General features: G+C 37.3%; 1 protein-coding gene across 1 annotated transcript; it reads right to left on the minus strand.

Moving 5' to 3' along the window:
• Window positions 1–8,311: 8,311 nt before the first annotated feature.
• LOC114540879 (L-tryptophan decarboxylase-like) lies at window positions 8,312–13,677 on the minus strand. The gene is made up of 4 exons (XM_028560891.1): window positions 13,352–13,677; window positions 10,603–10,829; window positions 9,689–10,040; window positions 8,312–9,090 (listed from the first exon to the last, which is right to left on the minus strand). Exons 1-4 carry the CDS (start codon window positions 13,620–13,622, stop codon window positions 8,561–8,563), a joined length of 1,380 nt encoding a protein of 459 aa, XP_028416692.1. The 5' UTR covers window positions 13,623–13,677; the 3' UTR covers window positions 8,312–8,560.
• Window positions 13,678–14,509: the final 832 nt, after the last annotated feature.

The following is a 14,509-nucleotide window of genomic DNA, read 5'->3' on the forward strand; positions in this document are numbered from 1 at the left end:
CGGGCAATGCCAATGGGTTGCTCCAGTTCGTGTCGCACTTTTGAGATTTTTAGTACGTCTATCGAATGGATCGCTAGGGAAAGGCTTAACATCGGCAAACTCCTTCATTTGCTCGACGACTTCCTGTTTGTTGCACCGGATTATTCTGCTTGTAAAACAAACTTACAATTATTCATTGCTCTTTGTGATTTCATTGGCGTGCCTATAGCACCGGAAAAAACCATGGGTCCCTCAACAACCTTAACGTTCGCTGGGATTGAATTAGATACAATACAATTCCAGGCCCGATTGCCGATTGATAAAATCGAGAAATGTGTTCAATCTATAGCACGCTTTTTAATTCGTAAAAAGGTTACACTCAAAGAACTTCAGTCCTTAATTGGATTACTTAATTTCGCATGTTCCGTCATTATGCCAGGTCGCGCATTCCTGCGACGCCTAATTGATCTAACGCGTGGCATTTCACACCCTCATTTCTTTATTCGCTTAACGCAAAGTGTGAAACATGATCTTCGTGTCTGGCAAACGTTTCTGTCGAATTTCAACGGCAAATCATTCTTTTTGCACAACCATTGGCGTGATAACTCCCATTTGAATTTATATACTGACGCTTCGGGTAGTATTGGTTTTGGGGCCCTGTTTGGTTGCGACTGGTGCTATGGCGCATGGCCAATTGACTGGCGGAGTTACAATATTGCCGTTCTAGAGCTATATCCGATTGTCCTCAGCCTGTGTTTATGGGGATCAAAAATGCGCAATCACTGTATCTTGTTTCTCACGGATAATGATATTCTTCGGGCACTTGACTGGGAAAATTTAGATTCCAGACGAAGTATGACCAAGGCAGCATTATTATATAAAATTTTGAATGATTATACCGCACCTAATTTGAAAGAATTATTCATCAGGAGGAATCTTTTGCAAAATAATTATGACCTCAGAAACTGTCACATTGATTTGGCTCTTCCAAAACCGAGACGAGAATTTCTGAAAAAAAGTTTTAAGTACAGTGGTGCTAAACTTTGGAATAATCTTTCGCAAGAAGCTAAGGAAGCGCAATCTATTTATTCTTTCAAAAATATTGTAAAGCAAATGAATTGTTAAATAGAATTAAGATTCAATCATGTACAGATCTTAGCATACGGCCGGATCACACCAACTTAATCTATTTTCTTACTTATATATTTCTCTTTTGTAAATAGCTATGTAGATATATTATTATCTTTTGTAAATGTTCTATTGTGTTTTGGACGCCCCTTATGGAAACCAACTTTTGTTGATAAGGCTAGCGTCATTAAAGAAGGTTTTACATACATACATGAAGCTTTGGTGTCTGTTATTAATAAGCAAACATCAAAGGATTCTTATATCATGACACTCGTTCGCCGGATGGTTTTGGTTTGTTTAGAAAACAATATTTTATTCAAAGCAAAGCATATACCAGGTAAACAAAATGTCCTAGCTGATTGTTTGTCTCGTTTACAGCTCCAAAAATTTTCACAATTGGCGCCGGCCGACATGCATCGAGCTCCAACGCCTATTCCCTTTCACCTGCTGCCGGAAAATTGGCGACTATAGTTTCTCAATTAGCTCAAAGTAGCTTGCAACCTTCTTCAGTGCCGACTTATAAGCGGGCATGGGCACTTTTTGCGCAATTTCATGTGGCAATTTTTAATGAGGGATCGTTCACTTTGCCTTTGTCGCCCTCAGTCGTCGCGTTATTCATAGCGTACTTATTTGACCTCAAGTACGCCTCTTCAACAGTTAATACTTATGTATCTGCACTGGGTTATACTCATCGCATGTCCGATCTACCGGATCCAACGAGAGTTTTCTACGTAACGCAAATATTAAAGGGGTATGGTAAGAAAGGCTTCCGCTTAGATAGTAGGTTGCCTATAACTTTACCAATTCTCAATCGTCTTATTGAGGCTGCGCCTCATATTGCTGGGTCACCGTACCAAATATGTCAATTCCGGGCAATGTGCTCTTTAGCATTTTTCGCGTTCCTGAGAATTGGAGAAATAACTAAGAAGTCAAATAGCCAACCCCTTCAATTGCGACATCTCTCCAAACTATCTTCCGATGATGGCCGGGTTGCAGGCATAAGGTTGACTTTCGAGGATTTCAAGCACAATTATAACAGTGGACCTTTTAGTTTGGAAATTCACAGGCAAACGGCATGCTGTCCTGTTCGCTTATTAGAGGAGTACATGATTTTGCGAGGCGCCCAGCCCGGAGCTATTTTTCTATCACAACTGGGCATTCCAGTCTCATGTGACGAGTTTGCCAATCTTCTTAAAAAGGCTTTCCGCTTCTGTGGACTCGATACTTCCAAATATAAGTCTCATTCATTTCGAATAGGCGCCGCCTCCCACGCAGCTGAACACGGGCACTCGGATGCCCAAATTCGAACTATGGGGCGTTGGAAATCGAACGCATTCCTCAAATATATACGTTTTTCTTCCCTATCAACATAGTTTGGATGAATTTTCGAGCGGAAAACCTGCGGGGAGTTTCTGCTCGAATTGCGCGGCTATTTTATTTCTTCCTCAGCTTGCACATGGTCAGCAAGGGCGATCGTTTGCATTCTGGGGGAAATAAAGTGCTTATAACAGGGTGATGGAGAAGCTTCTTCTTGGCGCGGTAATGTTGTGACTCTGCTAAACTAATATCAGTTAAGTGTAGATTATCAGCAAGGGCGATAATCTATGCCTTTTCACAGGCTTTGTAAGTGCCTTTTTGCCCATGTTCGTTTATCAGGTCGCGCAGACCGCTGATCCTGTATTATTGTATTACGAAACTTTCTGAATGCATCCCTTTCCTTGGGGTGGGGTCAACTTGCTTTGCTTCGTTGTTTTGGCGGTAATTTGCCTCCACCCTTTTCTGAGCGTAAATATTTGGAATTTTAATGCAATGTATTAATAAATATCGTTTTGTTTAACAGAAATAAAGCGGCTAGGAGAACCATTACTCCTAGCCAAAATTATCCCAAAACGGCGTAAAATTTAATGTGTCTTTATTATGCTCAGAAAACTGAGCTGCGGAAAGGGTATGCAAAATTCATGGCTGGCAATATATCTATATGCGTAAATAAATCACATTACATAAAACAAAATATTTACGAAGGAAATAAGAAATTTATGTAATGTGATTTTATAAATAGACTACTAAGGCAAGGTGTACCCCCAAGGGGATACGCCTTGCCGACGATAATTAAAAATCTTATATTATGGGCTTTGCGTCCAATCTAAAAGACCGACAGGTAATGGATGGCACGCAATATGGGAAAGGTGGTGAATGGCCAGCAGCAAATCGAAAACTAACAAAGACCGAATATACCCAAACCACAAACGGTCAGTTTAAGCGTGACATCGCAAAAGACAGAGCTCCTTTAAAGTTGAACCCACCTCCTCCCCAAAGCCTCCGCTAAAAATTATGTACATTGGACGATTTACCGTAACTGATATATATAGAGGAAGGAACGTTATATCTTAATTAGTGATGGTCGTAGGCCGTATCTACAGGTGCTGGCGGTAATTTGCCTCCACCCTTTTCTGAGCGTAAATATTTGGAATTTTAATGCAATGTATTAATAAATATCGTTTTGTTTAACAGAAATAAAGCGGCTAGGAGAACCATTACTCCTAGCCAAAATTATCCCAAAACGGCGTAAAATTTAATGTGTCTTTATTATGCTCAGAAAACTGAGCTGCGGAAAGGGTATGCAAAATTCATGGCTGGCAATATATCTATATGCGTAAATAAATCACATTACATAAAAGTTACCACCACTTACAGGGTAAATAAACCCGTGAAAAGTTACCCTATACGTGGTGGGTAACATCACTGAGCTATATAATAATTCCTGGAGGACCGGCTCCTGTCAAAAAAGTGAAGCAAGAAACATGGCGGATTTTTCGTGCTGACGCCAGATATAGGCCAAACTGGCCATGGTAATGATCACTGACACGGCTCAATATTGAGCCCACACCAGTGATTTTTCCCCCGGTCACTTTTTGTCAGTAAACGTGTTGGATTCGTTGTTTTGTAAACGACTGAACGTGTGTTTTACTGTAATGTTTTATAAACAATCCTGCTTTAATGAACATTAAGCAAATACTAAAATCACAAGGAATCGGGGCAATTTTGAAGCTAAAAAGGTATTTACAAAGTTTTCTATAATATTTTGATTATTTGTTTGTGCAAATCTTTGAGATGTGACTGGCAAGTCAGTTGGCAACTGCCGATCAACGGTCGACAGGAAATTGTTTTCGATACGTTAAGAAACAAAGACAAAGTTGCCGTTCATCATGTAGTAGGCGAGAAATATATTTGAGGATGGTTAAAAAGAAATTAAAAGCTTACCCGATTGCAGTTTACAGATTTTATGTAGTATAAATCCGTTTGAAAACATGCGAAAATCTGTCGTTTAGTTCTGATTGGCAACTCGTGTACTTGCCAATCGGCGATCGAGAGCGTTTTTTTGAACCTTGTTTTAAATTTTTTGAATATTTTTAGTCGTGTGTTATTTCTCTAAATTGTTTTTGTTTTTTTAGACAAAGGAGTCTAAAATAAAAACTACAAAAGTGATAGTGATATTTGAATCATTGGCCTTGGCTGACAGGTATAGTACACTATTGCCATCATATGTATTTCAGGAAATGTTTTGGAATTTGGATTGCAAAAACTGATTAAGTAATTTAAGTTAAGTAAAAAAAGGCCCAATTTATCCTGATGGACCATCTCTCAAAAAAAAAACTACTGTTGATGGGAAACTAATCAATTTCTCAGGAATACACAAATGGCGTATGTGATATGAGACATTTGTCCTTGTCTAATTCAGGTCAGTTCCTTTATAATCAAGAGGCCAATGCATTTTTCTCTTGCTTATTGAAATTGTGAACTTCCAGGCTGCTAATTAGCTTCCCTTACGAAAAAAACACATGTGAAAACCACATGTGGAATCACATGTGACTCACATGTGAAACTGGAACAACCACTTGTGGTTATATCACATATGACTCAAATGTGGTTATATCACATGTGACTCACATATGGTTATATCACATATGACTCACATGTGGTTATGTCACATATGACTCACATGTGGTTATATCACATATGACTCACATGTGGTTATATCACATATGACTCACATGTGGTTACCATGTATGACATGCAGGCTTGCATGTGATTCACATAAATAAATTCATGCTAGGAAAAAAAATTGAACACATGTAACAAGTAAAAGCAACAGTAAGTAAAATCAGTAAAATTATATTTCATTGAAAAAATAGATTACAATGTTATGAATTCAATATCAAGTATAGAAAACTAAAGATTAACAAGTATATTAGATTGACTATTAAATTTATTAAGTTAATGTTCTACTGTCCTTATTCTTTTTCTTCCTGTCTTTTCATCCTGTTCCCCATGGATACTCTGATATCCTTGCACTTTTGTGCCATGGTGCACTTGATTGCCGACTCATTGCAGGTGCTTGGAAATTTTTTAGTAACATAATCTAAAAAAATATAAACAACTCTAATATATCTCTATAAGCAAAGCTTCCTCTTATGCTCCATTGCAAAGCACACACCAACCTATAATCAGTTCCACTTTTGTGAGATTTAGTGCTGGTCGCCCTTCTTTGCTCTATAGTCACTGATGATTTCGCCAATACAGATCTTGCCCATTGTTGGGGGCAAGGTGCTACACTGCGAACAGTATACCCGTAATTCTCGAATGTTTGTTGTGGTTAATGAGCTTTGTTTTGCTTTTGCGAGACTTGTATACTTGAGCCAACCATCATCGCTTAAAGCAACTAGTGGATGCGGTAGACTCTGTAGCCATGTTTGGAAGGTGTTGGAAGCTGAAACTGCACTCATGATTGTTAGGCTAGGAGACATTGTAGATAAGTTTGTAGAAATAAGGGATGAGTGTAATGTAAATAGCATAATATGTTAGCAATAACACTGTGGACAGAGACTAGCTAAAGAAGTAAATAAAACCTAGTTAGACAAATTCAACTTTGAGTATTTTCTAGAAAATCTGTATGGTTTATTTTTTTGTGTTTGAATGTGTTTTTATGGCGTTTTTCCTAATGTTACTTCCTTCAAAGCAAACGAATTTTAAGAGCAAAATGCTAGTTCTTGAAAAATGCTGTTTTGTACCAAAATGGTTGTTAAGAATATATCATGACGTTTTGCATTATACTTAATTAATATCTTATAATCCCCGAGCGGGCGCGGAGCGCCTGCAAGGGTACTAATTCCGCTCGGAGATTAGGAATTACACCCAGAACCCGGTAGAACATAGGCGAATCCAAAGTTGTCCAAATTAATCTTTTTCATGGACGGTCGACGTTGGGTGGTTTTGTAAAATATGTGCATGCGCGAGTAACGTCTGGTAATCAACAAACGTTCTGATTGGCTAAGAAAGTTTGTATTTCAATGAGGACGTCAGCAATTTATATTAACTGTCGACAATTTATATTAACTGTCGACACTGTCGATCATTTCGTAAACATTTTTGTAAAAGCGTTTCATAAACTTTGTGCAAAGAAACTAAAACGAGAAGAAACAAGATATTATATGAAGCATGACAGTTAGCAAAGATGAACGTGGATACGGTCAAGACAAAGCCGTGTAAGAGGAATAATTCATAATCTGCAAACTTATAAATGTTTTCAAAGACAAAGGGTACGTGTTCACTTTGTTTCTTTCGTATTTGTTTCGCAATAAGAATGAGCCGTATTTGTATACGTTTCAGCTTTGTATGCCGTTTATTTGATAAATTTTCAGCTTTTTATGCAAACGCATAAACCTGTGAAAGGCTGTTACACCTTTGCTTTAACTTCAAAAAGTGTTTTGAAAGTGTAATTTGAATTTTGGTATCAAAAATACACACCATATATATATATATATATATATATATATATATATATATATATATAATTATATATATATATATATAAGTATAAAACTTTTATAGCCGCCGGCGTCGACTGCAATTACATAATAAAATAACATTTGAAGTTTTTTCTTTGTCTGTGAAGATTTTGTACTGTTTTAATTGTTTGAAACTTCGATTTTAAACCGTTACTTTATTGCTGGCATGGTATAATGCAGCAAAATTGAACGGGCAAAACATTTGCTATAAATCTACTCGGTAAAATAAAATAAGACTGATTTGAGTTTTGTGTCATTTCATAATATAAGTTTAGGTCAGGTTAACTCAGGAAATTGTGTACTTGGTTTGAAATGGCGAGGGGTTGCTGCATGCATGTATTTCTAGTATTAGAATATAATATATTAGAGGATTGTTTACTTTAATTAGCATTGACAATAAAAATTGATTTCAAGTCATTTGCTTTCGTTTTTTGTGTGCTTTGGTCTAAGATTTTGTTGTACTCACAATTAATAACTCCGATTCTGTTATAACAGTTATAACAGTTATAACTATACATACTGTTTAATTAAGTCTAGCTGCCACATGAAATGCAAGATGCATATGATTGCCGTGTGAATCACATGTGATCACATGTCAATCCCCTGTTTTAAACATGGGAGACACATGTGGTTCACATATGATTTGCATGTGTGGTCAATCTGTCAAAACTTTTCACATGTGAAGACATGTGAACCACATATGAAGACATGTGAACCACATGTGAATACATGTGAACCACATCTGTTCACATGTTACCCACATATGAAACACATGTGAATTACCTGTGTTTTTTTCGTAAGGGGCATGTATACATAATAATTATGTTACTTGTTGGCGGGCTAATTCCGACAAATTTTTACGTGAAAAGTCAAACCTATAGCTGCAATATAGCTATGTTCTAGGTTTTCTACTTTATGTTCACCTTGTTTTCGAATTCAAATGACGATTGGTTAAATGATTAGCTTAAATCCGTCATTAGTTCAAAAAAGATGAAAACACTTTTTCCTCGTACTGTTGGTTACATTAGTAATATAATGTCAATCAATGCATGAATGTAGCTACTGTTTCGTATCAAAGTTTATAGTAGAGGAACGGGCCCCATGCTCAGTGGTTTGACAGAAAAGGCCCCATGCAGGCATGAATATCAGGAAATTATTATACTTGTAAAAATTGTTGGGGCTCAAACAAAAAAAATAAATAAGAAAACTATTACACTTGTCTTCCTAATAAATCTGTATCTCCCGCGATTAGGTTTAATGTTTCCCATGTATAGGTATTTAAGCTAAAACTTGGACATTTCTTATATTAATTGAGCCTCACATACGTATCTGTAGTTAAATTACACTGAAAAAAAAAATCAAATAAGGAACATTCATTCCCAAACCTTTAATGCGGTTTTCATCCCTGCAATTGCCAGATTTTACAACAATGCGATCATTGAAATCATGCAGAAAAAGCAAAATTAAGCCCATTTCTAATTACCGTGTATAATGCTAACGTTAAACAAATGCTAAACAAACACCCTACAACACCCCTTAAGTATGGTTATAAAAAATTACCAAGCAGCAAATAATGAAAGAGAAAAAGTCAAGTATGAATGACAATGTCATTTGCCTCCTTTACCCTTCGGTTTAGAAATAACTGCTATTCTTGATCGTACTGGAATATTGAACAGATCTTTATGTGTGCCAGGCTTTTGATCACGTAAATCAAACGAAACATTCACCCACGGCTGGAAAATGAGGCAATGGGTTGAGCCACCAAAATGGAACATTCCAATTTCATCTCCTTTCTTAATGTAGTCACCTTCTTTCACGGTAATCTCATTGGTGGAGACCTCGGACATCCCAACGGAGACAAAAACCATCAGACCAATATCAGGATTGTCGGCCAGGATATAGATGATACCTCTTGCAGCAACTTGGCAGATGTAACCCTGAGATTCATTGGGAGATGCAGGATCGTCTCGAATGTTGTAAGTTTGGCTGTAGTAAGAACCATCGACCAACTCTGTTTTCACAACGTGACCAGAGACAGGACTGTGCCACCGATGGTAGCTGGTTGCACTGAGGAAGGCTTGGTAGAGGGTTCCACCATAAAACCTTCTTGCCATCACATTATTGTTGAGCAAATGATCTATGCGAATATTAATAGATAAGTGATATCCTAATGAAGTCGTGATGACATGACATGATCTGAGGCTTCACAATAGTATATAATTCTACAATGTTTTCAGTCAAACAAACTTTGGAATTGGTGATTTGAAGGCTAGAAGCTATAGAGTGAAGGAGTTTAACTATTACTATTTTAATAGCATATAAACTTATGCCTATTAAGCACTTCTAAATAGATCGACTTCTTTTCTATAACCTTTTACAAGAATACAATATTTGAATATTGCTTGCGAGAGACTCAAAAACCAAAGGTGATATTCAGACAAATATTATTGTGTTATGTTTTCATGGCAGCGGCGGGAAGAATTAAACGTATTATTCAGTACCTAAGTCTACATCTATGCACGATGTGAAGCAGTTATGCTAAATCTTAATAAAATGATGATAAATTATAATATCGCACACAAAAGAACCAAAGATGAGCACTCGCGCGATGATCATCAGAAAGAGCATTAGCAGTAGATATAAAGGTATTCACTACCGTATTCCTTTTTTTACGAGCTTTGCTTTCTGAAGGAAAGAAAAAAAGCTGCTCAAGGACGATACTTTGATATGCTTACCTAGTGAATAATGCTGTCTCTTGACCCAAAACCAGTCTCGTTGTTGAACTTTATCTATCAATTTGAAGGGTGCAGACTCACAGGCATTCGCTACAACATTGTCATCATCAGGAGATTCGACTGGCCGTATTCCAGGCCGATACTTTCTAACGAAGAAATCGTCCCACGATGTGTAGCCATAGTGGGGTTTAGTAGGATCACATTCAAATTCTTTAACAAAATTTGGCATTGCTGCCATCGCATCTTCACCAAACCAACCTGATTCTTTGTCTTTATTCAAGACATAGGTAGAATCATAGCTGGACAAAAATTCGCCCCAATAATTCAGGATGTCCTTGAATAATCTATTCACCTGTTAAGAAAAGTAATGTTAATTTATTTAAAGTTACTTACAGTTTTTGATTAGCTAATCGTATCGATAGGGACGACACACCAATTTTTTCTAGGGAGGGATTGCTTGCACAAAAATTCTGACCAAGCAAAACCGAAACTGGTCTTCTCAAAGATTGTTGAACAACACTTTGTATAACAATGTACTGTGTGCATCAATGACGACTACAGCGAGTGCCAACGAGGAAATTTGAAACGAAAAATGCGAGTGAACAAAGTCTTGTTGAAATAAAAGATTATCAAACGTGGTTTGCCGTTCTGAATATTTGTTTTCGGCTTTGGTTTAGGCCATGTTCAACCTCATTCAATAATAATTGTTAATTATTTGTCATAACTATAAATAAATGCAAAGACGGGTTGTACTAGACTATGTCGGGAAGGTGCATGCAAAGCCAGGGTAAATATATGGCAGCTGTCTTCTGGCTAAGACACAAATAAGCTGCTTGTTAACAAGCTGGCGATATTCGATGATTTGATAGAGATGTTCAATCAAGCTCAAACACTGAAAGTTTTACGTTGTTTACCTTGTCGTTCAGGAAGGCAGCAAAACCAGCCGTAGTTGCCATTGGCCAGTTCAAGATCACGTTGATTGGAAAACCAACCAAACCAGTTTTGTTATACTCGGGTGCCTTTCTCATGATCATGTTGATAAGAAGAATCATGATTTGCCAACACCAGATTTTCTTTCCTTCCGAAATATCTGGCAGCGTTAGTTGTTGCCAGAACATTTGATGGAAAAACATGTTTATTTCTATCAAAATAAAAAATATAATTTAACTTTTCCACGAAATCATAATTATATTACACAGTTTTGCAATTTTAGCAAAATCTTAGCTAATACGATGATACATGTAGCATGCAAAAGCGATGATACATGCGGCATGAAACAATTTATTATTGCAAGTATAGATTGCCGAGTAAGTTTTACCATCCCATGATATTCGAAAGCAGCTAGGGGATGTGATATTTTCCTTTATATGCATGCAGTGGAAATTGTCATATGCAGTGATGATTTTTTGTCTTTTGAATAACTGGCATTCTTATTGCAGAATTTGGGCAGTGAGGCCTTTCGTTTATAATGCAATGTGCAACAGGAAGAGGGATGCTATCTGTGAAGCTCGTCTTTCTCCGAAAAGTGAGAGAATATTAATAAGGATTGCGAAAAATTTAAACCATGGTATAGTTATTGCGGAGTTAGGTTATTACAGAGGTATGTCCTAGAATTTCTGCAAGAATGTTACACTCTGTAAAACTTTGGGCAAGTACAGTTTCATATTTAGTGAGTACTTATTCTTTATGTCAATAATCAGAAGCCTGTTTAATATCGCGCTTTCACTTTTGACATTAGCGGAAATAAGTCGAATATCAATATTATTAAACCCGGAGAGCTCTCATTATTGACGTTATAGAGTTCTTTAGAACGAAAAAAATATTGCATTACGAATGTCACACAATATGTTAACATAATAATAATAACTAAAACCCGGATGAAACGTTACAATCATGTCGTAAGGAAAACAATGCGAAAAGCCTCGACGGCATCGCGAGGAGTGTGGACTAAAAAAAGTTGGACCTGGAAACCAAGAGACGGCTGGAAGTTTGCGTTTGTCCCCTGGTTATATTTGTTTACACTTTTTTAAAGCTACGCAAGAGTCAAAATAGCGCTAATTTCCAGTGAATAGAATTATCCAAAGGCCATCTTTGGGGTTACATGGTCCTCATTTTGAAAGGTTTCTTTACACGGCCGAGCAATAGAGCATCTAGCTTGTTGTTCCTTACTGAAGGTTTACCACTAACTTCCAATACGGGCTGTTATATTAGGTCTCATGCAAAAGGTTAATGTAGTCGAATTAATAACAAATGCAATTTTTAAGGCCGCATAATTGTCAAAATAGTGAAGAACAGTATATTTTTTCCAGTAAGCTGAATTATGGAAAGGCAGTTTTCGAAATGGCCGCAATTAAATGGCCGTCTTTTAAAAAGATTTCTTTACACGGCCGAAAAAAAGAACATCTAGATTATTGTTCCTTCTCAGTAATTAACCAGCCCTTTTACGTTCTCGTAATTCTAAACGCCCAGCCCTACTAAACAAATAACACCCCATGGCATCAGGCCAGGCATGGGCCTGTCTTCTTATATCGCACCAGTGTCTTTATGACAGGTGTCAAATGTTGACGACAATGAAAAAATTAGCGCACTGAAGCTCAAAATATTGGACGAATAATAAATGATGGGTGCAGCTGCTGTTTGTACGAAATTTGCAACATAAAACTTTCAAAATCCTGCACGATTACAGCTTCCAAAATTTTGGCGGCCATTTAACAAAGAGGGCCTTGAATTTCCTCCTAATTCACATGTCATAATTCGTTGGAATTCGTTGCTACGCGAAATCCGGCATATGCAAACTGCAAATGTATTCTTGCATATATCGTGAGTATTTAATTGGTTCTAACTGTAACTATGCATTGGCGTATAGCCAAGCTTTTAATTTACACCCGCTGTGCTGGTATTTTTTCATGATATTTTTCGTAACTCAGAACACAATCCGCTTTGAAAACGCTATAATAATACACGAATCATCCATGCAATGTGTCAAAACAAGTAAAGAAAAAAAAAATTCAAATTGAGGAATATATGCATGTATTAACAATTAGAGCGTGTAATCACCCGATTTCTTTCAATCGAATATAGTCGCTTGTGTGCTTATTTCGCAGGTGAAAATTAATATTTTCGACAAGATCTGTTTTCTATGGCTTGCCTGTCTTCTACTTTTCGTAAAAATGAAACAAAAAACACCTCGAAGTCTAATTTATAAGCTAATATCTAGTCGCCCTTGTTTACAAAGAATTCAACCCGGAGTGGTGATTAAATCATGTGCACATTTAATCTTTTTTAATTGTTGCAACAGAGATATCCCATTCTACGCATCATTTGCATGTTTTCGTTTGCATTATACCGATTAATACTACGTTTAACAAGTCCCCTGACGTGGCATGATAATGCAGGGTGTGGTTCTAAATTTTCCCCGAGCCATAAGAGACTCCTTGATTTTGACATTACGGTCTGGAGAACAGTTAGTAAAAGATTTGGTACAGACAATAAATCAATGTAGCAACATCAATTTCGGTTTAAATGAAAGGAAACTCATCGGACCTGTGCAACTCCTTTGAAGAGCGGTAGCTATTAATCTGGTGCAATATATGAAGTATAAAACCAGCAGAAGTGAATTGCTTGTGCACAGCTATAAAATGCAATTGCGCTGTCCCTAAGTACCTGGGTCACTGATAATCTTATCTCGAAGTGCAGCCACAGGAGGATGAAGAGCCATTTTGTTGATCATCTCATGATGGTGGTGTGGGCCGTGAATGTGCGGATGGCCTTTCGAGGCTGCATCTTCATCTGCGGCTGGCGGGTGCTCCTTCATAATCAAGTCAATCTGATCCTTGTGCTTCGTTTCAAGTTCTTTGAGTAACCCAGCAAGCCATTTGTCGATCACCTTTCTATCTGAAGGGAGCCATTGGCTAATACGATCAGGTTTGCTCATGTTTAAACGGGTACTGTGTGCTTCGCTGCTTCTGCAACCCCAAAGTGACAATTTTCAATGACGTGCAGATCTTTATGCTGACTATCTTGGCTTACGCATGCTCAGTTCATTTCCGGTAACCTAGCGATTCCTCTTTAGTCTTTATGCACGCAATGTGTGTTGAAGTGGGGACATTTTCCACGCATGCATGAATACGCGTAGTCCAACACAGTGCTTTTGTTAAATTAATTCCCGGTGCGAGAATAAATAATTCCTCAGGAATATACGGGTGTTATCCAAATGCATGATCACAATGACGATGTTTTAAAACTTCTAACAAAATCTATTGAATATTATTAGAGAAATGAAAACTAGAAATCAATCCGTACCGATTATGAGTCTAATATATATGACAATAAGGACTTGATAGCGAAAAATTTCATTTCTGCAAACCGCATGTGGAACAATAACAAATTGTAATGCTGTAATATCAAGACACTTAAATCACCGGATGGAAACGGAAAGGATGTTAGCGTGATAGAAAGCAAAGCTCTATAGGGTTTAATGTATAAACAGACTCTCGAAGGCTTCTGAAAAGACCGAAATATAATTGCGCAATTGCATTGCTGCAGGGCATAATTGAATTAATGTGTGTATATGACTGCATGTTATATTCATTAATCAAACCCAAATTTTAAAGCATACGTCAAAATAACAATAAGTGCTCCTTCTATTAAAGCGAACGGCGATATTGGTCAGGCTCTTCCACGTCATAATATGCATAAGCTTAGAACATGGCTAACTAAAGAGATGAATTCTAGCGAGATGTGAAAAAACTGCACCTGCCCGTACGGTCTTTCTTGCAGGATCATAAATTTAAGCATTACCTCACGCTGAAGTGAATATCG

This window comes from Dendronephthya gigantea, unplaced genomic scaffold (genome assembly GCF_004324835.1).
Source record: "Dendronephthya gigantea isolate DGI-Jeju-01 unplaced genomic scaffold, DenGig_1.0 000003F, whole genome shotgun sequence".
Taxonomy (NCBI): domain Eukaryota; kingdom Metazoa; phylum Cnidaria; class Anthozoa; order Malacalcyonacea; family Nephtheidae; genus Dendronephthya; species Dendronephthya gigantea.